Consider the following 26,906-nt stretch of genomic DNA (forward strand, 5'->3'; position numbering starts at 1 on the left):
AGATATTTTTTAACCCATGGGTGGATGTGAAAGTGATTTATAAAAACACAAAAGCAGTGGCCGGCCTGCAGGAATTCCTCTCAGTAGGCTTTGCTTCTTCTCTTAAAAAAAAAACCCACACACACAAAAAAAAAACCCCCAAAGATCTGCAGTTTCTGAATTTCTAGTACAAACTCTTAAGCAAAAAGTAAAAAGAAAACAAAAAACACCCACTATAAACATTTCCTCTCTGCCTACTCTGTGGCCTTGCCTGAGAGAACAAACAAATGTTTATAGGTAACAGTGGTAACCAGATGGGATGGTTTTTTGTGTGTGCTCATACTACATATATTTTCACTGAGCATACATTTGGGAACCACGTTTCATGGTTTTTACAAAATCGTTCGCAAGATGACCACAATGCTCAAGTTACAGAAGTAAGTGGAAACTGTTCAACAACAAGAGCAAGGCTCGGCTGCTAAATATAGAAGTCGTAATGGATGCCTGGAATTCCACCACTGTGCATTTCACCTAGAAGCCACAAAACACGTCAGTAAAAGCTAAATGCTGGAACAAATGTCACACACCCCCTACACACACACACTTGGTTTGTGCCATGGCCAAAGGAAAGAATGAAAAAGCACTAGAGTCTCCTTTCTGTTCTTCAATTTGTAACTGTAAATTATAATTACAGTGGAACCTCGACTTACGTACGGCTCTACTTACGTACGATTCCAGTTACGACATTCAGTAGGTGCTTCGACTTATGAACTTTCCTCTAGATATGAACAGAGGCCTTGCCAGCAGCCTGGAGCTCACCCTGCCGACTGCGGAGCAGCGCTGAGGCCTCTGATGCCGGGGAGAGGGCCCCCATCCCACCCCCAAAGCTGTGGAAGAGGTGCCACCTGCAAGTGGCACAGCAGGGCGCACTGCAGCCCCAAACCCCGCTGAGGAACTAACCTGAGGAAGTCCAGAGAAGAACCTGGCCTGGCAAGAAAAAAAAGTGACCCTGGCCAAAGTGAATCAGCTCTTTACTGACCCTTGCCCCACCCCCAGCTTGTAGCCAGGTAAGCCCACCCACCCTCAGTGCACGTAAGAAAAAAATGTTATTTATTTTATAGCACAGTACATTAATTATTGCCTTCATTTTATGGCTCTATGGTCTTGTTAGACAGTAGAATCCATGTCAAATTGCTGTTTTAGGGGGGTGTTTTTCATCGTCTAGAACAGATCAATTCACTTTTCCATTGCTTTCTATGGAAAAGTGCGCCTCTACTTATGTACATTTCTAGTTATCACTGGACCTCCGGAACTGATTATGGTTGTAAGCAGAGGTTCCACTGTAGTCTTATCTAGATGCTTGCACTAAAGAAGTTTTCAACAGCAAACCGCTGCCCGTTTCCTAGCTGCTATATAAAGATGTAATATCTGAAGCTCTGACAGAAACACCGCCTCAACATGTGATGAGTTAACCTGCAGGATTTGCTACTGCAAGATGGCGACCAACTTGGATGGCTTTGATGTGACATAAAAAGATATCATGAGAGCTACTGGATCAAGACAAAAGTCCATCTAGTCCCAGCATCCTGTCCTTGCAGCAGCCAATGGGAATCCCACAAGCAGGACATGAGGACAACAGCAATCTTCTCATTTCAGCTCCACTCCCACCCCTGGTAACTGGCATTCAGCGCCTTCCCTCTGATGCTGGAGGTAGTGCACAGCCATCACTATTAGTAGACACTGATCTTCCTTGATCTTGTCTAAAGCCCTTTCAAAGCCATCCAAGTCGGTCGCCATCTTGTAGTACCAAGTCCTGCAGGTTAACTACACAGTGTGTCAAGTGCTTTCTTTTGTCTGACAGGAATCTTCCAAGATGCTGCTTCATAGGATACCTATGGGTTCTACTGTTATGAGAGACAGAAATATCTATGCACATTCCATACACCCCACCGACTTGACTTTTTTGTAAACTAAAAATCTCCAAACATTGTAACTTTTCCTCACAGCTCCTTTTTCAGGTGAGGCGACCAGAACTGCATGCCAAAAATCTCTCCATTTCTATAATGGTATAATGGATATGGGCAATGTTATTTTTGATTCTTTTTCTAATGACCCCTAACGTGGAATTTGCCTTCTCCCCCACACCCCACATCAGCCACTCACTAGGTTGACATCTTCATCAAGGTATTCCAGCACTGCAGGGGTCGGATTAGACAACCCTTGGAGTCCCTTCCAACTCTACAATTCTATGCGAAGTTTTGTTGTTGTTGTTGTTGTTGTTGTTGTTGTTGTTGTTGTTGTTGTTGTTGTTGTTGTTATTCCCATATGTGGACCCCTAAGGAAGTCAGATTATCCTCCACCAGGGCCAGGGCCTTCTAAGTGATGGCTCCGACTTGGTAGAATGCTCTGTCCGATGAGACCAGTGCCCTGCAGCATTTAACTTCCTTCTGCAGGGCCTATAAGACAGAGCTATTCCACCTGGCTTTCAATTTGAACTCAGCCTGATCTTTTATTCCCCTTCCTTTCCTCCCCGTCCCCTTTTTATGAAGATTACCCGCTCTGGGATCTCACAGCTAATTCTCCCCTGGTCTCCTCGCTGGCCCAAATAGAACTATCTAAGCCAGCTAGCCCTGGTGATCATCTAATGTTCATTGGATGGATTTTCCCCCTAAATTGATTTTTTGAATTCTGAGTTTATGGTTATTCGCGTTTTATACTGTATTTTATGCTGTTTTTTGTTGCATCAATTACCGGTAAGTGTTTAAAATTTGTTGTTAGCCACCCTGAGCTCGGTTTTCTGAACCGGGAAGGGCGGGGTATAAAGAAAAATTTATTATTATTTATTATTATACATTTGCTCACATTGAATCACATTTGTCATTTTAATGCCCACTCACCCAGTCGGCAGAGATCCTTCGGGAGCTCTTCGCATTCCACTATGTGAACCAGCACAGGAAGCATGAACCTGGCTGGGTTCACGTAGAAACCCGGACTGAATTAAATCCGCAAGCATCCCTATCCTTCAGAGCTCCTTTAGTTGCTCCCACTGCGTTTGATCTGATGCAAGACCAAAGGACAAGCTTATAAACAACCAGGAAGCAGGAAGTTCAGTGCTGCCGGTGTGCTGATGCTGACCAGTTGCTCTCTATTCAAGTTTTGTTTTGTTTTTAATCCAAATAGAGGAAGGTGCTGGAGGGGCACTGCGTGTGGGCAAGAGGGTTGAAATCCAATCCAGGCAGGACTGAAACAATAACGGCGGGGAGATACTGTGGCGTGGGCAGCGAAACACCAAGCGTCCAGGACATTTTCTTCAGGGGGAACTCACTGGAACTCAGTTCCAGCAGCTCTCAGGTGGGTGCCATTGCCATGCTAAGAGAAAGAGGGAGGAGTTCATGGTGAGTTCCAGAACCTCTCTTTCTGCAGCTCAGACCAGGCCACACAAAATTGGTTTCCAATTGAAAATTCATTACACATTGAAAATATGCTGCTTCTGCCTACAACTGGGGGGTGGGGAATAAATTAAGAAAGGTTGTGGGCAGACCTTGAAGTTTGATTCCAGGAATAGATAAGAAAGGTGAGAAAAATCTAACTTGGCAGGCTGTCTGGACTTCCAAACTCCCCCTCCCCAAACCGTCCCCCGCCAAGGGCCAAGCATGCCAAATCTGAGTACTGAGTGAGAAATCTACTGAAGTTTGCTAGGCACCCAAGTGAGGTGAACTGATAGACTGCAGCCGCTTCTAATGAAGAGGGCAGCCGTGTACCTAAGAAATGTCTCAGTGACAGGCTCATCCAAAGAGCCAGTGAAAATGAAGCCAGGGATCTGCAGATTTTCATTTTCCAGTAGGAAAATAAAAGGGGGTGGGGAATTGAGGTCTGTGCTGGCTGGCACTGCAATCTACATGACATATCCGCTTCGTTAACAGACGAGCAGAATAGGCACCAGGTAATTCATCCCAGTGCTCCATTTACACACCGCATCAAGCGATGAAAACATAATAACATGAGCTCATGATTGTTCATCAAGGCGAGGAAGAACAGGAGCTATTCCTGACAGCTCCTTGCTGCATTAATGGAATATGTCACCTGCTAGGGAGGCCTCAAGATGCTGCCTCCCTTTCACAGCCTGTGCAAGCCCCATCCAATTGCCCAAAGTTGATTTTTTAAAAAAAATGCTATGCTGAGTTTTCTAAGAACAGAAAACATAGGAAACATGTCCCCTCAATTTTTTTAAAAAAATACATTTTAAAAAACAGGGAGAGTCAAGTGAGTTTGCAAGAGCACTCCTATGATGATGGGAGTGCGGATAGCATAAACAGATACAAAAAGCATCAATTTTGGTGAAGATGAACTGCAGTAAAATGGAAACGGTGGTGCATGTGATGAATACAGGACACTACAGTATATGACACCTTCTTACATCACTAACTGCAGAACCGCAGACGGGGTGGGATTAAGCCCTCTTCCCAGGCACCATGGTACAAGCTGGACCATAAAGAAGGCTGATCGCTGAAGAATTGATGCTTTTGAATTCTGGTGCTGGAGGAGACTCTTGAAGTCCCATGGACTGCAAGAAGATCAAACCTATCCATTCTTAAGGAAATCAGCCCTGAGTGCTCACTGGAAGGACAGATCCTGAAGCTGAGACTCCAATACTTTGGCCATCTCATGAGAAGAGAAGACTCCCTGGAAAAGACCCTGATGTTGGGAAAGATTGGGGGCACAAGGAGAAGAGGACGACAGAGGGTGAGATGGTTGGACAGTGTTCTCGAAGCTACCAGCATGAGTTTGACCAAACTGCGGGAGGCAGTGGAAGACAGCAGTGTCTGACGTGCTCTGGTCCATGGGGTCATGAAGAGTCGGACACAACTAAACGACTAAACAACAACAAGACATGTTAAACACATTTACCATCTCATCTAATTTGGCCCTTTGGCAAGCTACTTTTTTTCTGGTGCCCTGTGGTGGCGAAGGCTCCAGGTAGTTCTACCCAAAGCAGCCTTGCTCAGAAGAACATTCCAGTAGATTTGTGGAGACTTACTTCCTGCTTAGTGTTGCCGATTAACAGCCATGGCTGAGGCAAGGTTCCAAGACTACATCAGGATGACGAGTCCAAGTGGATTCTGCAAGAGAGATCTGAGAGCAGGGAATTAACTCAGGTCTGCTACTGCTCACGGATCTCGCCAGAAAAATATGTGGATTTTGCAGCCTGACAAAGTTTCACAAGTATTCTTCCACAGAGGAAAATCATTTTGTTGGAATTGGCTCTGATACCTATAGAAGTTTCCACTAAGATGGGAGGAAGCCAATGTTTTATCAAGGAAAATGATTTCTTTTCTAACTTTATATTTCTTTCCAGGACTACGTTTTCCATGATGTGCTCCCCATTTCTCTTGATGGTCAAAGCGGGGGGGGGGGATGGTTAGTCACCATGGGGCTGGGGAATATGATATGTTGAGGGTCAACTGGTAGGAAAAATGCCTCAAATATTTCATAGCCTAATGTACATTGACAGAAAGCCCTAATAAACACAAACACCCACTTCATGTTTTCCACACCAAGGTGTTCACAGTGACGTCCAAATATGCAACTGATTATGCAAAAGATCATTTTGACACACCAGGCAAATTGCAGCAATAAGTTTGTGATAGGAAGGGGAGTTTATTTCAGTTTGCATTTTAATGCAAACCTACCAAATTCATACCTCCTAAAACAATATGCAAACAGAAACACACCCATCCTTCAAAATTCACGCTACTCTCCAAGTTTTGTGTGCACAAAAAATGTGTATATTAGGAGTAAAGTGTGTATAAGAGCGGCTATATTAATGAAAAGAACATACGAAAATGAACTTTCGAGGAAACTGCTTGGAAAAATGTCAATATTGGCCGAAGCTGTATACAAAAATGTGTAGATTAGGAGAAACATACACTAAAATGCAGATGATGCAGAAATATTAGAAACTGAACTTAAGACTGGAAAAAAAATGGGAAACTGAAATTGATTCCTCCATTGCTTATTAGTGAGATATGCAGAAAACGGAAGTCTCACTGCAATTACTTATTTTTGGCCGTGGAAAGAGAAAAAATTATTCCTTGACTCTAACAAAGATGTTTGTTACAGCTGATGTTTCCCACAACATTCTGTTGCTGTTTTGATGCTGTTTTAATGCATTTCAACTCTTGGAATTTTAACTTTGTATTTTATTGATTTGTTATATCTCGCTTGATGGGGAAGTGTACATATACCCTAAAATAATTCTGCAAACTCAGACATTACCTTCTGGAGGAGTCCCAATGCTGCCACCAAGCCCTAATAGGGCAATGCTGTAGTTCCGTGGTTTCATCATCATTGCTGACTCTTCCCCCCTTTCCCAGTGGGGGATTTTTGCCGGCTCCAGGTGGACATTTTCCAGGCCATCTTCCTTCAAGACTTTGTGCATGTACTGGATAGCTAGTTCTAGGTTTCTGGAACCACTCACTCTCGGCCCGAAAGTGTCCACAAAGAATGCAAGCCTTTCATAGGATCTGTTCTGAGCCTTGCCATGGATGGAAAGGTCGATAATCTTCTTAGCAACATCTGAATAGCCCGCTATCTCCCTCTTAATGTCTTCAAATGATCTTCGGGGGCCGGCATTGTCACTGCTTAACGGATTCTCTTCGCTTTGAGGAAACAGGCAAATGAGAGCTATTAAATACAGAAGCTTCATTTTTCTCCGCTCTAAATTTTATGGGTCAATCTGTAGGAGGGAGAGGGGGTGGGGAAAGATAACAGGCAGTCAGAAAGCTGTTCATGGGCTACTCCAGTTTGGGAGTGTGCAAAAGTTGCACAGCGAAAGTTGCGAAGTTGCAGAAAGGCGAGGCCAGTTTGTGGGTGGTCATCTTTAAAGCTAAATGAGAACAACTGCAGACACCAACACACACTTTAGTTCAGCTTAAATGACTACCAATGGATTGCAGCATTGCTGTCTAGTGAGTATCTTGTATGGATGTATTGCTTGAGGGCCGGCAACTTTTAGCACATGAGAAAGCAGTGCGCCTTGACACAGCTTTTTCTATGGGTTCCATCCACAAGTGGAAGAGCTTTGCACCTTCACTCATTGGCTCTGACCATCAGTGCATGAGGTCAAACCCTTTACTACTAAGTTCTGCCCCCTGGTGGATGGAGTCTTAGAAGCGGGTGCCATGCTGCATGCCAAGGTTCCAGGTGGTACTACTCTTGAGGGTAATCCATTTCTCCAGAAACATTTCAGATCAAGTTGAGTAAGGGCAGCCAGCCTCTCCTTTGCAACCTCTTGTTTTAAAGCTTCACATTCAGTTATGTCCTCTACATTCTCAATCCTCTCTCAATAATATGTCAGTATTATTATTTAAGTAAACTGACAAGTAAGAACTGTTGGGATCTAGAAGTCTTTGAAATGCTTCTAAGGGTCTTTTCCTAAGAGGAAAAAAAAACATGGCAAAGAATTAAGATGCAGAATGCATATCAAATACTCGTTATTGCTATACATAAAAGGGGACACACAACCATTATCCGTTCCTTTTAAAATTAACCAAGCTGCAATTAGAATGCTAAATATTACACTCTTATGCTTTGAATGGTAGGGGAGAGATAAAAGAAACCTATAGATGTATCTAAACTGACATTTAAGAGGCTTTGTAACAATAGGACCTCACACTAGAATACTTTATTTCTGCCAAAAAAAAAAAAAAAGTTAAAACCCAGTCCCCGTTTCAGTTTTTTAAAACTTCATAACCCTTATTAAGAGCTAATTATAATTGTCATAAGAATAAAGCAGACTTATCTTTAAAGAACTAATCCCAGATGCAAAATTGAACTTTATTCTACAAAGAAGAATATTCTCAGCATCAAGTGGTTCCGTGCAGGGGCGGACTGCTAATTAGTTCATGTATTATTATTTTTTAAGTGCTTTGAAATTGCACAGGTTGGAGGGACTGTCTTCTGTATGTTTTGTGATTCCCCCCCCCCTTAATGGACTACAGGACACAATCCCCATTTCTTACTTTCTGCGCAAGTTGTATCATACCCTCCAACACTCCTCTGCTGAAATTGGGATGCGTCTCTTTTGGTGCTGCACTCTTGTAAGAGACAGAGGTCTGAAGCGAGAACACAGCTCCACTGCAAGCTTATCCTCCTCCCCGAATTTGGTGGCCGTGGTGCTGGAGGGGGAAAATGGGAATACTCCGGGATCAAATCAGAAGCCAGTATGGCTTCTGCAATTCCGGGATGTCCTGGGAAAATCGGGACACTTGAAGGGTATGCTGCATAGAAACGAATGGGGAAAACACAAACACATAGCTGTACAGGAAAGATTGTGCCACCAGAATGGTGAAAAGGAGTAGCTAATTCAGGGGTCGCCAACGCAGTGCCTGCGGGCACACATTAACCTGCAGTAGCCTCTGTTATCACCTGAAAGACCCCATCTCCCCACTGAAATTAGGGAGATAGATAGAAGCCTACTACAGAATAGTTCCCCCCACTGAGTCTAACTGCAACGTGGTGACAATTTTGGGGTGTGCATTGCCCCTGGGGTTAATTCCCCCCATACCGTAATTGTCCTGAGTGGACAATCTATCTGGAGTTTACAAGTGGGGAGGAAAGATTAACCCTTACATCAAGGGCCCTCCAGCGTGGTGGTGGTGTTCACAACCATTTCTCTAGTTTGATGGCCTTTGAGCTGTGTTATCTGTTGTCTGTAGTTTAACTGGGCTATTAACAGGGTCACCCACAGCTCCCTGGCCAGGTTTTATACACAGGCCTGCAGAAGGGCTTTAACTAGGCCAGAGCGGTGCCTTCCAGATGCGGCTGGACTGCAATACCTATCATCCCCAGCTATTGGCCATGCTGCCTGGGACTGATGGGAGTTGGAGTCCAGCAACATCTGGAGGCAACTGCACCGGCCACCCATGAACTAGGCCAAGGCTGGAGAGAAGGAGAGGGAACGGCTGGAAGCAGTGCACTGTGATTGAATGCAACATGGATAATACTGTGTCGACAGCTGAAAATTTGATTCAGATCGCCAGCATAGCAGTTGTCTCAAGGTCAGGGAGTACATCCCCCCCACACACACAGTTCCGTTTGCTCCGTAAGGGCAAGCCCTGCTAGCTCATCCACAGCTTCGAGAGAAAAAGAAAATAGCAACATATGAAGAGCTCTTATGGACCAAAGAGCCATCTGGTCCAGCATTCTGTTTTCAAAACTGGCTAGCCAAATGCTTCCAGGAAGCTTAAAAGCAGAGCTCAAAAGCAGACAGATTTCCACCATCGCTTGTCCCAGCAAACATCTGATCTTCAGCGCTATACTGACTCTGAACATGGAGCCTTTGTCTACCTGTCAAGTCTCATAGCATTAAAAAAGAGAGGGGAGAATCTGAACAGGTGCTACCCATAGATGTCCATCACAAAAGGATACAGAACGGGAAATGCAAACCAAGATGCTCTTGACAGGACCAGCATCATAGGCATCTTTGGGTAGCTACTGGGGACCCAATGCCTGCCATGTAACCCAAGGGAGAACTAGGCCTGCCATCAACCCACTGCCAACAGCTGCACAACCACCTCTCTAACTTGGCAGGATGACATTTCTGCTCATTTGTGTTTTGCTACAGTGCTGCTACTAACACATTGCAAAACAGGGAGAGCTAATCACCCACAGGCATGTAGAAATTGCTGTAATTCAAATAAAGGAAACACATCCCTCTAAAGGCAGACTTGCATAAAACTGGCATATGTCTATTTACATGTATAGCTGCACATGTAACAATAACTACCATAATTCAAACATAAATACATCTCACCGTAGCAAGAGAGACTGTGGCCAGGCGGCCTGGTTGCCTGCTTAGTCTTCTTTCCAGCTGCTATCTGCCCAAGACCCTTGTTCTCCCTTTTTATTATTTATCTATAAACTGGACTTGACTTGGACCAGATAGCCAGTGTGGTGTAATGGTTAAGAGCAGTGGACTCGTAATCTGGTGAACCGGGTTTGATTCCCCGCTCCTCCACATGCAGCTGCTGGGTGACCTTGGGCTAGTCACACTTCTCTGAAGTCTCTCAGCCCCACTCACCTCAGAGTGTTTGTTGTGGGGCAGGAAGGGAAAGGAGATTGTTAGCCACTTTGAGACTCCTTAAGAGGAGTGAAAGGCAGGATATCAAGTCCAAACTCTCTCTTCTTTCAAACTAGTGCTATGTTGAAACCTGCCCCCCCTCCCCCGGTTTCTCAAAAAGTTACCTTTCCCTGAACAAGAGACTTCTCTTTTTCTGCCTCATTCTCCAGGTGCATTAGAACTTCTTCAGAATTTTGGTTGCCATAGGTGGTGTTTATTGGAAGGGGAGCGAGGAGACACATTTCTCTAAAACCTTGCTGCCTCCAGGCTGCCTACATTTCCCAACCTGAAAAGGGTCCATAGGAACTCACATAGAATCATGGAATCATAGAATTGTAGTGTTAGAAGTGACCCAGAAGATCATCTAGTCCAACCTCCTGCAATGCATCTTAAAAAAAATATATTTAAAAATAAAAAAGCTTCACTTAAACAAATTAAAGCCAGCACCTGTCAGGCACAGAGTAGGCAGCAGCAGCGGGTAATGGTATTGTTTGTTACCACGCTATGTATATTTGTGTTTTTATATTGTAAACCACCCTGTGATCCTTGGATGAATTTAATTACTTCTTTGTTTTGTTTCTGCTCTTGTTCTCCTTACGTATTTAGTGCTTTTATATTGCATTTTTATGCTGTGAGCTGACATGAGATCTACGGGTGAAAGGTGGTATACAAATTCAATTAAATAACAATCCCCACCCACTCCACCCCACTTTCTTGTGCTAACAGAAGAACCCAACACTGGGCACCATGGGATCTTCAGGAAAAGCAAGGCTGCAGAGTTCAGGCAAAGAACTGATTTATGGAATGAAAAGACACTCACTCCTGACTACCTTGAAAGCATGGCCAGGACAACAAAACCCTGCACAGCACCCCATGGGAATTTTCACCAAAATTTACTTTCTCCTTCAATAATTTACTGGTGTAATTCCTTTTCTCATTACTTGATGGAGAATACTAATGAAACACATGGGGGATAACTATTATTATTTAGCACAGCTCTACTTTAAACCAAAGTCTGTCTTCTCTAAAGTAAGGTATCTGACCACCCCTAGTGACAATAGTCAGCCTCCCAGGTAGAAGAACTTCCGAACAGCAGCTGCTGAGAGTGGTGCTGTGCTTGGTTCCTGCCAGTGGTGTCACAAGGTGGGGGGGGCGGTGTGCCCTGGGTTCCATGTCTTGGGGGGTGACAAGAAGGCACCCCTCAGGGGTGCCTGCCCTGCTGCCCCAGCCCGGGCGCAGTAGCGCGAACAGCCATCGTGTGGCCGCAGCCTCATGTGGAGGATCTTCCGTTCGGGGCTGTAGCCGCGAGCAAAGGATCCCGTCACCATCCGTACAGCGTTCAAGCAGCACCAGTGGCAAACCGCTACGTACGACGCACGTGTGGTGTCGCACGCATGTGCTGTACATAGCGACGCTGAACATGCGCTGTACATAGCGGTTTGCCACCGGCGCCGCTGGAGCGCCGTACGGACGGTGGTGGGATTCCTCCACCGCCGGCAAGAGCCACTTATGGTGAGCCAGGGGCCCCTTCCCAGCCTCCCTCCCTCCCTGGCTCGCCGTAAGCGGCTCCCGCTTTGCCAGTGCCCCAGATAACGAGCTGTGCCGCTATGCCAGTGCCCTGGCAAAGCGGCATAGCTCCCCCCTTCCCCCGACGGCTATGGGTACTTGGGAGTCGCGGGGGCAGGGGCGCAGAGGCGTAGGAAGGGGGGCGGACCACCCCAAGTGTCATCGCTGAGGGAGTGACATGCGACGCCCACCCACGACTCCCAAGCCTACTCCAAGCTGTCGATGGGGGGATGGCAATTTTTTTTTGCACCAGGGTCTCCCACAGACCAGCCACTGTGAGAACAAGATGCTGGACCAGATGGGCCACTGGCCTGATGCAGCAAGCTCTTCTTGTTATACAGTGGTACCTCGAGTTAAGTACTTAATTCGTTCCAGAGGTCTGTTCTTAACCTGAAGCACCTCCTGCTGCCACTGCGCCACCGGAGCACGATTTCTGTTCTCATTCTGAATCAAAGTTCTTAACCTGAAGCACTATTTCTGGGTTAGCGGAGTCTGTAAGCTGAAGCGTATGTAACCCGAGGTACCACTGTATTCTTAATGGTCCCCTAGCTGGCTACCGCCTGCCGTTCCACACACACAGTGCCCCCAACTGGCAATGCATTGTGGGGGAGCAGAAGTGGCATGTGTCAGCTGACACCTGTTAGCTGTTACTGCTCCTGCTACTACACTGAAAGGGGAGCCCAGCAACCCAGCCCAAGGTTTTGTGCAGAGATAACGAAGCTCATACCTGTGGAGAGGGCAAACACACAGCCCTCCAGACCTCTCTATCTTGGGACTTCCCCCAGCACCTCTCACCAGCCCTCCCTGTGCTGTTTTGCCTGTCCAAAATGAGTTCTTGATCTCTGATAAGGGCTCTTGCCTGCAGGATGAGGAGGGACATGCCATGTAGAAACTCGTGAACTGTATACCATGCATTGCTCTGTCCATTTTCCAGCCTGCTCATCACAGGGATGTGGCCCTGAAATGCCACCCAGATGCAAATGTGGCCTTTGGGAATGGTAAACCTCCCCCATCTCTGGTTTATGGCTTTCTTAGAATCAGAGGGTCACGAAACCCTCTGCAATGCCCTGCAATCTTTTGCCCAACTTGGGGCTCAAACTCACAACCCTGAGATTAAGAGCCTCATGATTTATCAGCTGAGCTACCCCAGACTTCCTGAGTAATAAAGCCCAAACCACACTGGTTGGTAGCCTTGGTTGAACTCTTAACCATAGTGCAGCAGGTGGACGAAGCTCCTCAGGACTGTCCTCTTGCCACACCCACTCCGCAGCCCAGTCTGAGTCATGAAACCTGTCATTTCCATAGTTTATACAAGATAGGGAGATAACATGCTTAACCACGCACATTAAGATAGGGAAGCGAACTTTGGGACAAAAAACATTTGAACAAGAGAAAAACATTAACAGGGTTACGCGAAATGTCCCGAGTAGAAATCAGACCTTGGAGGAAATGAATTAGCATAAACCGGTGTCGCATAGAGGCTGCAAACGTGAAAAAAAACCCATCCCTTCAAATCTCTCTACTGACAAAGCATTACACAATTTTCCTTCGACTGTTCCTCAACTGGCTTGGTTTCCAGACCCTTCCTTGATCATCTCGGTCGCCTTCTTCTGCACACCTTTCAGCTTGTCAATATCCTTCTTAAACTGTGGTGCCCAGAACTTTTTTAAAATAAATAAATAAAAAAGATAATTTAAGTATGTGAGCTTAAGAGTGTCAGAACACAAAAATGACATCAAAACATCAAAATAATTACCTAGGAGCTTATTCATCAATCATGGGCTAAATGGAAAGAGACAGAGAGAGGCGCAGAGAGAGAGAGAGAGAGGACAGCCTAAATGAAGAAAGCTTGAGCAATGCTTCTATTTTTATACAGAATTTCTAGAAATCCTTGTTGACGTTTGCAGATCAAAAGGAGCTAATTCATGATGCCGAATAGGAAATGTGGAAAAGAAACAATAGGCTCAGGTTAATATCCACTTAATTGCTAAGAGGTCTCCTAAATCTGTGCATAATCTAATAATTTCCTAACGATGTTTTCCGTTTGATTCTCCTCCAAGGGATACAGGAAATCATATACCTGGGAGTACATGAGGTGGCTTGGATAACATCGGATTAGACTTTTAAAGCCCTGGGGCAAAGGAAAGAAACTTGCATGGTACACGGGGGCGTCTGGTACAGTTAGTAGCATCTAACAGTCAGCTTGTTATGACAGCTGTGGAAAAAGTTGGCTCAGAGGTTAGCTGAATGTGCAATATAAGAGGAATTATGGCGTTGTTGTTTTTAAGTTATGGGGTTGTTTCCTGTGATGGAAATAGAGCAGCAAAGGCTGAAAACGGAAGAAATTGAGGTATTTCTGAAAGCCTGCTCATACTTGTTCAATAAGAGTTATCTCTTTGTGTTTGGGGGCTCAGAGTTGTGTTCTGCTATACATTTTGATGGATTTTGAACTGGTCGGCTTTGCCTCACGGAAACTCCCAAAGCAGAGTGTGTGTGTGTGTGTGTGTGTGTGTGTGTGTGTGTGTGTGTGTGTGTATACACGTCTACACATGTACATACACACAAATATGGGGCTGCCACCCCTGTTTGCCAATCCCACCTACCTGCCAAACCTGCTTCCCCCACACCTGGCTGACCCTTCCTCTCTTTACACCTGAACAACCCCTTTCCCTTTACCCCTCACAACGCCCCCACGCTCTGCCTCTTTTAAAGGAGGGTGGGAGGCGTTTCAGAGAGCAGTTTGGCAAACCGCTTTCTGCAACGCCTCTCCCTCTCTGTTACACCTCCCCGCAGTCGCATTATGAACACATTGTAGTAACAACACTTGGGGAGGCCCACAGCAGAGCAAAAAGGGGTATGGCTGGGTGGGGGCCTGGAGGGTCAGATTTGGGCCCATCTCAATGGGGGGATTTGTCAGCCTTGCTCCTGGCTCCTAACCAAGCACATGCTTAGGACTAGGGCTGGGTGATATCTCGTTTTCAACATCACGATATATCACCAGCTAAACATTGCAATACAGTGGTACCTCGGGTTACAGACACTTCAGGTCACAGACACTTCAGGTCACAGACTCCACTAACCCAGAAATATTACCTCAGGTAAAGAACTTTACCTCAGGATGAGAACAGAAACTGTGCACCAGCGATGCAGCGGCAGGCCCCATTAACTAAAGTGGTACCTCAGGTTAAGAACAGTTTCAGGTTAAGAACAGACCTCCGGAACAAATTAAGTTCTTAACCCGAGGTACCACTGTATACTGATATATCACCATGTCTGAAATAAGGATCAAGCTATGTATAGGCATTGGTTGGCTTCATGGTTTTTCACACGTTGTGAGTTTTTCATAGCACACACACATAACAATTTGCAATATATTGACAGGTCAAAAACCTTGAAACCAATATCACAATATGACTTGAGACAGGTTTGGGACGATTTATCAAAATAAAGCCCAGCCCGACTTAGGACGGTGGTGAAATAAATTAAGGTTGAATTGATCTAGCACAAGAGATGTACAAATATGGTTGTCTTAAAAACCTTGTTTATTTTCCTGCTTACTCTTGGAGATGTCCACTCTCAGGCCTGGAGCGAAGAAAGCACCGGTTGCAAAATATCAACATGCAACCCTTCTGCTTGTCAAGTGAATACTAAAACGGAGCAGCGCAGCAAGAAGCCTTCTCTATCAAGAAGCATAGCTTCTCAACCCCAACCTACCCTGGAAAATGCAAGTTTCTGGAGTCAAAAGTTGTAATGCGATCTCCCTAAGTTTCTCGAAACAGCAGTGAGTATGGAGCTGTCACTATCTGTCAGCTCTTGCACCGGCAGCTTGGCCAGCCCTGTGGAATTAGGGAAACCGAATACAATCAGACTGTCAAATCAAACAGCAGTTACAAAGGCATTTCTTGGGCACCCTCAAGCAGCATTCCAGCAGAGAAGACCCTGTGCAGTTCCGCTGCAGATAATGAACTCTGAACATTGCTGGGAAGCTTTCCTAGAAATGGCAAAACACCTCTTTTAATGCAATTTGCCGGGGTTTTTCCTCTTTTAATTTGCCAGTAGAATGGATGAATAACTTCTACTTAGGTTTCTCCTCTGAGCTGGAAAACAGTGGGATAACTACCATTTGTAAGATGCTGCCAGATAGTTTTATTTTTTTAATACTTATCCATATACTCACTGGAGCAAACCTGATACCAGTCACTGTAAATAACATGCCACACATTGTTCAGGACAGGTAATTTCTGTTGATTTCAGAACAGCTTCCTTCTTATGTCGTGAATTTAGAACAACAGTGTTAAACAACAAGGCTTTTTAAAAAAGGGTCAGTTTGGAAGTATTTTGAATCGATATGCTGGTTTAAGTAACATGATTTTGTTTTAATTAAATAAACCCTGTTGTATATCTCCAAGGAGATGGGGAAAATACTTGGCCTGATTTACACATTCTGTTTTTGGGACATGGCCGTCTTCCCAGACATCACTCCTGGATTTAAAAACTACTTAATATGTAACAAGAGTTTAAGGGCTGTGCCCATGTTAGATTTATGCAACAAGGCCACACAGAGCTATAATTGGGGAAGCCATGATCCTCTGTCAGACCATTCCTGGAACCCGAATATTCCTTGGAGAACAAAATTGTGAGGGAGCTGGTTAATATATTCCGCAAAAGTCAGGAAAGCAGGTTACTTCATTTTCCTATTTCTGTATAACACAAGGCTGCAAGGGAGAAGGTCTCAGTGGGTACCTGTGTGCCCACAGGTTGCCACGTTGGCAACCGCAGCATAAGGCGTAAACATCATATAAACCAAATGTAACATTAGTGGCATGGATATTGCCACCAGAGCTAGAGGGATGCGAACAAAGGAATCAACCTTTGTGATGGGAATTAGCTGGCTTTTTAAGATGTGCCACTTTGATAAGACAAACCCCGTATTTCAAAGGTGTAAAAACTACATTTCAATTAGTCTGCTTGTCTTGAGGAAAGCATGCTCAGTTTCCTCAGTGGACCAGAGCCTGCCATCCAACAGCAGAAGCCTCAGAGCCCACATCTTGCCTTGTTTCCTGTCCTGTTGGGTAAGTGATGCTAAATCAGTCTGAGTGCCCAGTGAATGCTGTAGGAGGAATTAACGTTTGTTTAAGCAAAGTAAGCTTTCTGTGAAGTGTATGCACTTCCAGGGGGGGTGGGGGGTGGGAATCTGTCATTTGAAGCAAAGTTTCCTCAACCACCATCCTCACTGGTAAGGTCCGCAATGTTAATTCTTCTATTCCTGTTTATATAGATATAAACACACAAATATATACAATTGCTCCTCCATCTATTAACTGTGTGCAGCTGAAATTCTGCCAATTTTCATTGGGTGATATTGCTGAGAAGCTGGGTAGCTTTTCCAGGCTATCAGATACGAACGACCCTTTTTGAATTCCTCCAGACACATGGTGGACTGACAATTGCCAGCTGTCTGAAGTTATGGAGTGACATAATTTGAATTGCATTCTATTGTGATGGGGAGGGATCCTTTCTCCCTTTCCATTGGCACAGAAGCAATATGCTCTTTAGGCTAAGCACTGGGACTAAAAGGTATTTTATTTCAACCATGTGGACCTTGCATTCAGAATAGCTGTCGGTAGCTGTGATTTATTATCAACTAACAGGCCATTCAGATGTGCTGATGCCAGAAGCGGACAAGCTGGCTATTTTGCAATGAATTTATAGACTGTCCCTAATCCTCAGACCCACATTCCTCTTCTTTTATAGCCCCATGCCAAACCTTCTTGTGACCAATGGACCCTGGGGGTTATTTGGGCCTAAGTGCCTCTGTCTACCAGTCAGACACATAAATTAATAACTTACCCCTTCCCGGGAGCTTGAGAAAAATCAAAGCTTAAACTTAAGGCAGGGTCAACAACTGCAGATGCTCTGCCGAAGGATGAAGAAATTAAGGCCGGAGGAAGGATTGGGTTGAAGTAAAAAGGTGGAAAACGAATAAGAACACAATCCTACACACATGCACCCTTACCACAGTAGATAGCTGGAGATGTGGGCATAGAATGGCATACAGTTGCCCCTCCACAGGTGGAGAGCATTGCCTGGCGGAGGGTGGGGCATGACAAGAGCATTGTTTCGTCTCACTTCACTTTGAATTTGTATGCTGCTTTTGTGTATTGCTATACACAAGGTGGGAACGCAGGTGGCGCTGTGGGTTAAACCACAGAGCCTAGGACTTGCCAATCAGAAGGTCAGCGGTTCGAATCCCAGCGACGGGGTGAGCTCCCGTTGCTCAGTCCCTGCTCCTGCCCACCTAGCAGTTCAAAAGCACGTCAAAGTAAGGTAAAGGGTAAAGGGACCCCTGACCATTAGGTCCAGTCGTGACCGACTCTGGGGTTGCGGCACTCATCTCGCTTTATCAGCCAAGGGAGCCTATGTACAGCTTCCGGGTCATGTGGCCAGCATGACTAAGCCGCTTCTGGCAAACCAGAGCAGAGCATGGAAACGCTGTTTACCTTCCCACCGGAGCGGTACCTATTTATCTACTTGCACTTTGACGTGCTTTCGAATTTGCTCTCATCTTCCCTTTGAAGATGGGACGTGGGTGGTGCTGTGGGTTGAACCACAGAGCCTAGGGCTTGCCGATCAGAAGGTCGGCGGTTCGAATCCCTGCGACGGGGTGAGCTCCTGTTGCTCGGTCCCTGCTCCTGCTAACCTAGCAGCTCGAAAGCACGTCAAAGTGCAAGTAGATAAATAGGTACCACTCCGGCGGGAAGGTAAACGGTGTTTCCGTGTGCTGCTCTGGTTCGCCAGAAGCAGCTTAGTCATGCTGGCCAAATGTACGCTGGCTCCCTTGGCCAATAAAGCGAGATGAGCACTGCAACCCCAGAGTCGGCCATGACTGGACCTAATGGTCAGGGGTCCCTTTACCTTTATACACAAGGTGCTTACAAGGCGAATAAACAGGAAAATACATAGCAAGGATCACACATCTCTCAGGGTTATGAGTTCGAGCCAAACGTTGGACAAAAGATTCCTGCAGTGCAGGGAGCTGGAACAGATGACCTGCTATGGTAAGGTTACCAGATGTCCCCGTTTCCCGGGGACAGTCCCCAGATTTACAAATCAGTCTCCATACAAAATTCATTGAAGTTGAAAAGTGTCCCCAGATTCATTGAAAAAAATCTGGTAACCTTATGCTATGGTGCCTTCCAACCCCAAATTCTATTATCTTAATAACTATCCAACACAATGCAAATAAGCCATAATAAAAAAATATGACTCTAAAAGAAACAACTTAGATAAAGTAACATTCAGTGATCTATTTCGAATATAATATTACACATTACATCAGCAAATAATATGCGGAAATTCACTCTCAACAGCTACAAGAAATCATTACTTTTCTATAATCAATAAAAGCAACAGCAAGTCGCAATACTTTTTAATTAAAAAAAAACATGCAAAAAGTCCAAATTGAGCAACCAAGTCACATACAACATTAATTTTATAATTTTTGCGTGAGTGGCAGCATCACACACCTGGCTTCCCAAATCTGAGTGCCGCTGCCATTTAACAAAAGGAGGTGAGAGACAGGAGGCGCAGTTGGCGTGGGGGTGGCATCAAGCAGACATTCCTGTCACCGGGCCCACACCATATGGAGTTTCCCACCATGCTAGGGCTGCCATACATCTGGATTTTTGCCAAATCGGCAAAATGTCCTGGAAAAACTGGACTTAGGGCAACTAGGGCAATCTTTTAAAGAAAAATGCTTTTAGAATCCAAAAAAAGCCCAAATACTTGTGGGTTTTTTGGGGGGGGCAGATGTTTCCAAAAATGGTCAACAACTTTGTCCAGATTTTCACTTTTGGGAATATGGCAACCCTACACAACTCATCCCTCTCAGTAAGCGGCAACAACGCTCACTCTTGGGCAGCCCACTGTGCAACAACGTCCCACTTCTGGCCCAATTCCAAAATGCCTCATTTGGCCCAATGTTTGCTTTCTGCCACGGAGGAGCCCCCTCCCCCAGCCTTCCTCTCCATCAGAAAAGCCACTTACTCACTTCTTTTAAGCATTCTTTTGGCCTTGTTATCAAGGATACCAATTTACTTTTAAAATTTCAGCAGCTTGCAATGCTAAGTCCCTTGGACTCAACCCATCAGGTTCTCAGTGATTATTGTCACCACATTTTCTATGCATGCTTTCAAGCCATTCTGATTTTTTCCAGAGGGTATTGTGCCACAGTCTACCTCAGCTAGTCACAACTGACATTAAAAGCGTGGTTTTCTTCATCGTTTCAAAAAGCACTGTCATTTTTTTTTTAAGTGCCAATTCTAGCTCATTTTAATTCCTGCAAAAACACCCCATTTTAGCACGGCAGAGGACCCTTTTTGAGTAAGGTAGAGGAAGCGCAGCAGAATGCATTCATAACGATGAATGAATTAGTCATTGACTCTTCCATTACACTGCCAGCACTGCAGTTCAACTCTGAGAAAGTTCATTCGGACTTAAAGCTCTTCGTCAGCTGGAGGACTTCAGAATTATCCTCAGGATGGCATACCAGGGACTGTTTTTCATATTTTAGTTCTATGCTATAGTCTCAACCTCTTTCCAAACCATAGAGGCAATAGTAAACAAAAGACTGGTAAGGGGACACAGGCAAACTGAGTGATCTTTTTGGTAACGTTGGTGCCGTTGACTTCACCCCCGGAGGCACACTCCATTGTCTCTTGAGACAGATGGATGCCACCAACAAGAAACTGTCACAGGCGCCGCAAAATACAGTTCACGGGGGGGGACCCTTCCTTGCCCCCCCCAACAGGTCAAACACCTATTTCCAATCCAAAACACAGGCAAAAAAGTAAGCTACGCCTATCTGAAGTCATAAAAATGCAATTAATCAAAAAAAAAAGGAGAGGCCGGGGGGGGGCTTGGCAGGCACAAGGGGGGCACTTGAAGGTGCCACAATGCCCACAGGCACCACAGTGGGGACCCCAGTTCTGTATGAATGGGCTGCTGCCATTTGCTGTTTTAATTTGCTGGGTTAGTTTGAAAATGTTTATTATTATTTTGTCAACTGCATGTTTTATATTTTATTGATTACTAAATAAATAATAATAATAATAATAATAATAATAATAATAATAATACATTGTGCTTTTTTGTTTCTACCCTGGGAACATACATTTACATTGAACGTACGGGATACAAATGAAACAAGCAGATAAATATGCTCCCACTTAGAATACTAGCAGCCACATTCTCATTTTTTGAAACAAGAAAATGTTTATTTTAGAAAATAAAGGTATTGAATCACAATGTGTCCTATAAAGTATAAATTGTTCCTTCTTCTGGCTGCCAGAATACGAAGCCATGCCATTTGCTTGCCTGTTTATGTCCCAGTGGCCTCAGTTCAGGACTCTTGAGCTGTGTGCTGCAACGGCTGCTGATGCTGTATTCAAGCCATAAATCTCCGAGGGTGGTTTCGCTTTGAGGCAGAAACACCTGACCAAGGCTTGCATGGGCCATCTGGCAGAGACAGATAGCAGGCCAGATAGAGCCATCTCCTCATGTTCCAAAGACATGCCAGATTTGTCCTTTTGTTGCGAAGATGTAAACAAATGGTGAGGAACCTGGATTCTGGTACATGAAACGCAAGAAATAACTCTGGGGGCTAGTGGCAGCTCCCCACCACACAATATTTCCCATTACCGCATCTGCTCCCCCTGCTTTCAGACACAATTTACATTCTGCACAGAAGGGGTGGATAACGTTTTTTTACCAGCCTGAGAGGGCTGCATGGAGGGGCCAGAAGCCAAGGTGAGCAAAACAAGGGAGAGTGACTCTTAACTTTGCTGAGGAGGCTATATTCCAACTGTGCAAAAAAGCCAGATCACAAAAACCTTTCCATCTTCTTTCCAAGCAAGCATGAGGCGTTGCCGCCATTCAAGGGCGCGTTTCAGCCAGGCAAAAAGCCCTTGAGGAACGCATGGAACAGGATTGGTAGAAAGTGTTGTCTGTGGGGATTATGATCTTGGGCAGGGGTCAGCAAACTTTATCAGCAGGGGGCCGGTCCACTGTCCCTCAGACCTTGTGGGGGGCCAGACTATATTTTGAAGGGAAAAAATGAACGAATTCCTATGCCCCACAAATAACCCACAGATGCATTTTAAATAAAAGGACACATTCTACTCATGTAAAAACACACTGATTCCCGGACCATCCATGGGCCAGATTTAGAAGGCGATTGGGCCAGATCTGGCCCCCAGGCCTCAGTTTGCCTACCCATGACCTTGGGAGTCTCAGGGGCCAGTCATGGGGTGGAGCTACTATGAAACTAATGGAGCTTAAGCTCCAGGACCCCTAATCCCAGGGGGGCCCCAGAAGAGACTTTAGTCTACATTGCTTAAAAATTGGGCCTAGTAGACCTAATTTGAGTTGCATTGATTTGAGTCAAATTTATTCCTTTTGTTGTTGTGTGTATTTCAAGAATCCCAAAGTTTGAAAGTCAGTAGCACAGATGTTGTAAGGGTGTGGTGATCTGTCATGGAACAGCCCCGTGGAAGAAGAGAACAGTGGTTACTTAGACCTCCTTGCTGGTAGGGATATCCTATTCCATACCCTCCAACATTTCTCTGATCAAAATAGGGACATCCCAAGGAAGACTGGGACATTCTGGGATCAAATCAGAAACCTAGATGGCTTTTGTAAATCTGGGACTGTCCCTAGAAAATAGGGACACTTGGAGGGAGGTCTATAGTACTTGGTCCTTTAAATAATGGTCCTTATCATCCCTTCACTTCCCCCAAACAATTTCCCCCCTCAAATTGTGGCCATAATGTGCACTCCCTAAAGGGGTAGCCAATGTGGTGCCCTCCAGATGTTAAAGACCTCAACTCCCATCAGCCCCATCCAGCAAGGTCAATGGACAGGGATGGTGGGAGTTGTAGTCCAAAACATCTGTAGGCACCACACCAGCTGCCCCTGTCCTGAAGGTTCCAAGTTTAATTGGAAAAGGAACGTGTAAGAGCAGAGAAACCATTTTTCCTCTCCCAGTTATATTTGGCTCTCTTAATCGACGGAGCAGATTTACGCCTTTAATGCCCTTTCTGGAGTTAAACCAAAGCTTTAATGAAATAGTGTTTCCAAAAGTGTATTTTGTCAAGGGAATGTTTCCAAATCTAATTCTCCCTGATACTTCATTTGCATTGAATTATTCCGCCACCAGAAAGAAACACAGCCCAAAACGTACACCTGGCAACCACACAGCTGCCTCAGCAAACCGCAGCAGGGAGGGAAGCTCAGATAGAAGAAAGTAAGCCACAAACGCCACAGGCTGTAAGGATGACGTGAACCTAAACAGAGTCAAGAAAGTACGCTCAGCTCCAACTGCTACCTAGACTCTGCCACCAACTGGGGTACAAAGGGTGACTGGGAGGCTGTGCCCACTGCCTCTCAGCAAAAACATAATGCCTAGGGAAAGGCCATAGCTCTGGAAATTTGTGGGGTCTCTTGTTAACGGTCCCATGTGGCACCTTTCAGACTAGCCGAGTCAGGCTGCAATCCTGCACATAGTTAACAGGGAGCAAGCCCCATGGAAATCAGGGGCTTACTTCTGAGTAATGCACAGTGGCATGGAGTCATTAAAAACTAACAGCAGGGACTCCTTCTGAACCACAGACACTTTTCAGTGTTAGTTGTCAGGGAACTGACATCAGAGATTAGCAGAGAGGGAAGCCGCTCCAATGATGCAGGGGAGGGAACTAGCAAGGAGAGAGAGAGAGCTTCCACTGGGGAAGGAAACCAAGGTGACACCAGGAAGAAAGGGGAGGCTGAGAGTACTTCGGAGGGAAGGCTCCGAGACTCTTCCAGTGAGATCAGTGGGGAGAGCGCAGGACCTCCGCTTGGCACGCCTACTCTGCGCAGAAGGCTTCCGCGCAGAGAAGCTAGGCGGAGACTGGCTGTCAAGGAGTTTTTATGTTGGAAGAAGTTCAGGAAACGCCCACTGACGGATTCTGCCAGTGATTAAGACAGTCGCGTTGTAAGGCGCTGTCAAACTAGGGAAAGGTTTCGCTATACAACCCGCTTGGAGCAGCAAGGAGTTTTACGCATAAGCAACCCCAATTCCCATTACATTAGTGATGTGCAAACTGCATGCTAAACCACAATACCTAAGTTTAGGTAATATCTTTGCAAGGGAGGAAGATGCAGAGAAAACCGGAACAACTTGGGCATGCTTCTGTGACCTCGTAGCAGTTCCATCACATCTGCCACTGAATCCAGGCACTGACCCACCTCAGACTTGTTTAGCTTGAGCAAGGTGCTGGTCTAGCGGCTGAAACAACTCTACGTTATTCAGCCATGAATATTCAACAGGAGAGCTCTGAATGCTGAAATTCGCTTCCCTCACCTGATACAGACCCAAAAGCTTTGCATAGGTACAAAAACAAGCAGTTATTCATCAACAGAGGGTGGAAGCTTAAATTAGTTGCTTGTGGCTATCTGGACAGCCGAGAGAATTCAGCTGCACATATATAACTGACTTTGCACACCAACAATTAATTCACTTTAGACCAGGCCCCCCTATTACTCACACGTAGGCCAAGCCAGCCATTTTTCAGCGCTTTCTTCATGAGAACAATGGAGAACTCACTTAGTAGGGATGTTTTAGCTCGTGATAAACTTCCAAAGCATGTTTTTCCATGCAAACATTAATATGTCTAGGACGGCGGCAGTATTTTCAAAGTTATGGTGCAGGTGCAAACACAGTCTTTGTAAATTGCCAGAATAAATCAAAATTACTGTTCTAAGAAATATCTGCCCTGCTCTCAAGTGTGCCTGACATCATGCATGATGCACGTTCTGGCATTTCAGAAACTAGAATTCCGGTTTGTTTAATTTCACACTAAAGGGAGTAGCATCTGTAAAATACTGCTTTCCCAGAAATAAGTGGGATGGGGTGGTTTGTAAAATTATTTCAAAGGAGACAAAGAAAGGGGTGGTTTGTAAAAAGGAAAAGAAACTATATTATTACTTAAAATGTTAGGTGAAATCGGATCCTCCCTTAAAGAGGGCACGTATTGCGGTGAGACCTGGACAACCGGCACCCTGTGTTGTGAGTGGGTACATTGGTCAGCCACAACACCTGATTGGTAGGTCCCTCGAAGCTGGGTGCAATCTGGCCAATGGGACGCAGTCTAAACAGTTCGAGGGACCTATTTATGCCCATGCACATGACCCAGAGCTTCCTCTTTCGGCGCATGCATTCGGAACACCTGCCCACCTCTCCCTACTTTTAGGGCTTGTTGCGCTTGACCTTGCTATGCCGTCATGTGTCGTCTGTTGTTGGGACAGGAGCACGGCAGGAATTTCCCCCACTTGGCTGATTGGCTGTTGCCATTTGGGTTTCATCTGCTGTGTAGCAAATCGTCACAACTTGTAAGGCTGCAGATAGGCTCTGGTTCAGGGGATAGGGATGGGAGAACGCTCTCGCTATCCCTATGTGAATGGTGTTCCATTAAAGGAACCCAGGGACTCGATGGTTTGGTCAACCCCTGAGAGGGGGTTGTGCCCATGCCCAAGTCCAGGGGGACATTTGGGTGGTGGAGTTAGCCTGTTCCTGGCTTTCCGCTTATCCAGATGTTCACCCTTGGCTGACCTATGCTGGTGCCCTGGGTCAGCGCTACCTGCATGGCAGGGAGCTAGGCGAACCAGAGCCTATGCAACCAGCCACTTTCTGTAATCAATAAAGTTGTGGCCAAAATTCTGCCAAAAACCAAACCAACATTTTGAGTCAAGTGTCAATTTATTTAGGGGGGAGGTTTCTGGGTCTGAACATGCAAAACATCACACACTGGAAGCATGGTTTCAGAGCTGCTAGCCGTAGTCCCTAAGCACGGAAAAACAAGGCCAGCCTGAGTAAATGGCAGTGTACGGATCTGCTGCCTGAGGCAATCACCTCACCCCCACTTTACGGGCAGGCCAGCGGGCCCTGAGGAAGGTGGTAAGAAAACTGCCATAAGGATATACTCCTATACCCAGTGACTTCCTTTTTATTTCGGAGGAACTTACATCTGAGTGAATATGTAGAGAACTGGGAGCCATGAGTGTCCCCCCGACAGGAGTGACTTTGTTTCCATGTCCAGGAGTGTGGCCTTGTGTCCTACTTTATAGAGAGCAGTCCTCTATTTTAAGAAGCCCCGTTTCAAGATCTGCCTGCTGTCCAGTTTAAAGATGAAGAACTGTACAAAAATTAAAGGAGGGGAGCAGGTCCCTTGAAGTCTTCCACCAACATTTAGCACTCGGACAGCAGACTGAGCAGAAACACAGGTCTTCTGGTCATATAGTCTTTCCCTCTACAGTGGTACCTCGGGTTAAGAACTTAATTCGTTCTGGAGGTCTGTTCTTAACCTGAAGCACCACTTTAGCTAATGGGGCCTCCTGCTGCCACTGCACAGCTGATGCGAGATTTCTGTTCTCATCCTGAAGCAAAGTTCTTAACCTGAGGTACTATTTCTGGGTTAGCGGAGTCTGTAACCTGAAGCTTCCGTAACCTGAAGTGTCTGTAACCTGAGGTACCACTGTATAGTCATGTATGTTATATTTCTGCTTACATATTTCTGTTTAACTCTATAGCTGCAGCAATGCATCTAAATGAGATATGCACATGTTATGCCAATCTGGGTTCTTTTAGGGAGTTAAGCATTTCCTCTCCTCTTTTTTGGAGGGGAGGGAGCAACCCAACAAATGAGAAAAGTCGTCTCTCTCTCTCTGGTCTCCATCTACCTGACTTGGAGGAGGGGCTCCAACTGGGACTGTAAAGTTCCACCAGGCTAATTCAGTAGGAGCAATCCTCCAGACAGGTACGTCCAAAGCTGTTTAGGGCTTTATAGACAATGACCAGCACTGGGAACAGATGGTAACCATTGTATCTGTTTATGTACTGGTAAGATATATTCCCTAAAGCCAGCCCCAATGAGTAACCTAGCAGCAGCATTTTGTTCTAACTAAAGATTAGGGGTGGGTGATATCTGGTTTTCAACATCGTGATACATCACCAGCTAAACGTTTTAATATACCTATATATCACAATGTCTGAAATAATGATGGAGCTCTGTAGAGGCTTTGGCTGGCTTCATGGTTTTTCCCCCATTGTGAGTTTTACATAGCACACACAGAGAGAGAGACAATATATTGATATATTGCCCAGCCCTACTGAAGACCCTGTTAATTCTTCAGTGCACTATATCCTAAA

The 26,906-nt window shown here is 45.4% G+C and overlaps 1 protein-coding gene across 3 annotated transcripts in view; it reads right to left on the minus strand.

Moving 5' to 3' along the window:
* The window catches only part of CPQ (carboxypeptidase Q), a 157,075-nt gene that overhangs the window by 124,112 nt on the left and 6,057 nt on the right, over window positions 1–26,906 (minus strand). For 2 of the 3 annotated variants that reach the window (XM_053395585.1, XM_053395587.1), the window contains one exon: window positions 6,256–6,715. In XM_053395585.1, coding sequence (XP_053251560.1) covers window positions 6,256–6,685 — 430 coding nt within the window. In that variant the 5' untranslated portion in view covers window positions 6,686–6,715. Of the gene's footprint in view, window positions 1–6,255; window positions 6,716–8,000; window positions 8,076–26,906 lie in introns of all 3 variants that reach the window. The other variant, XM_053395586.1, reaches the window with a different exon arrangement.

Source organism: Podarcis raffonei, chromosome 7 (genome assembly GCF_027172205.1).
Source record: "Podarcis raffonei isolate rPodRaf1 chromosome 7, rPodRaf1.pri, whole genome shotgun sequence".
NCBI lineage: Eukaryota > Metazoa > Chordata > Lepidosauria > Squamata > Lacertidae > Podarcis > Podarcis raffonei.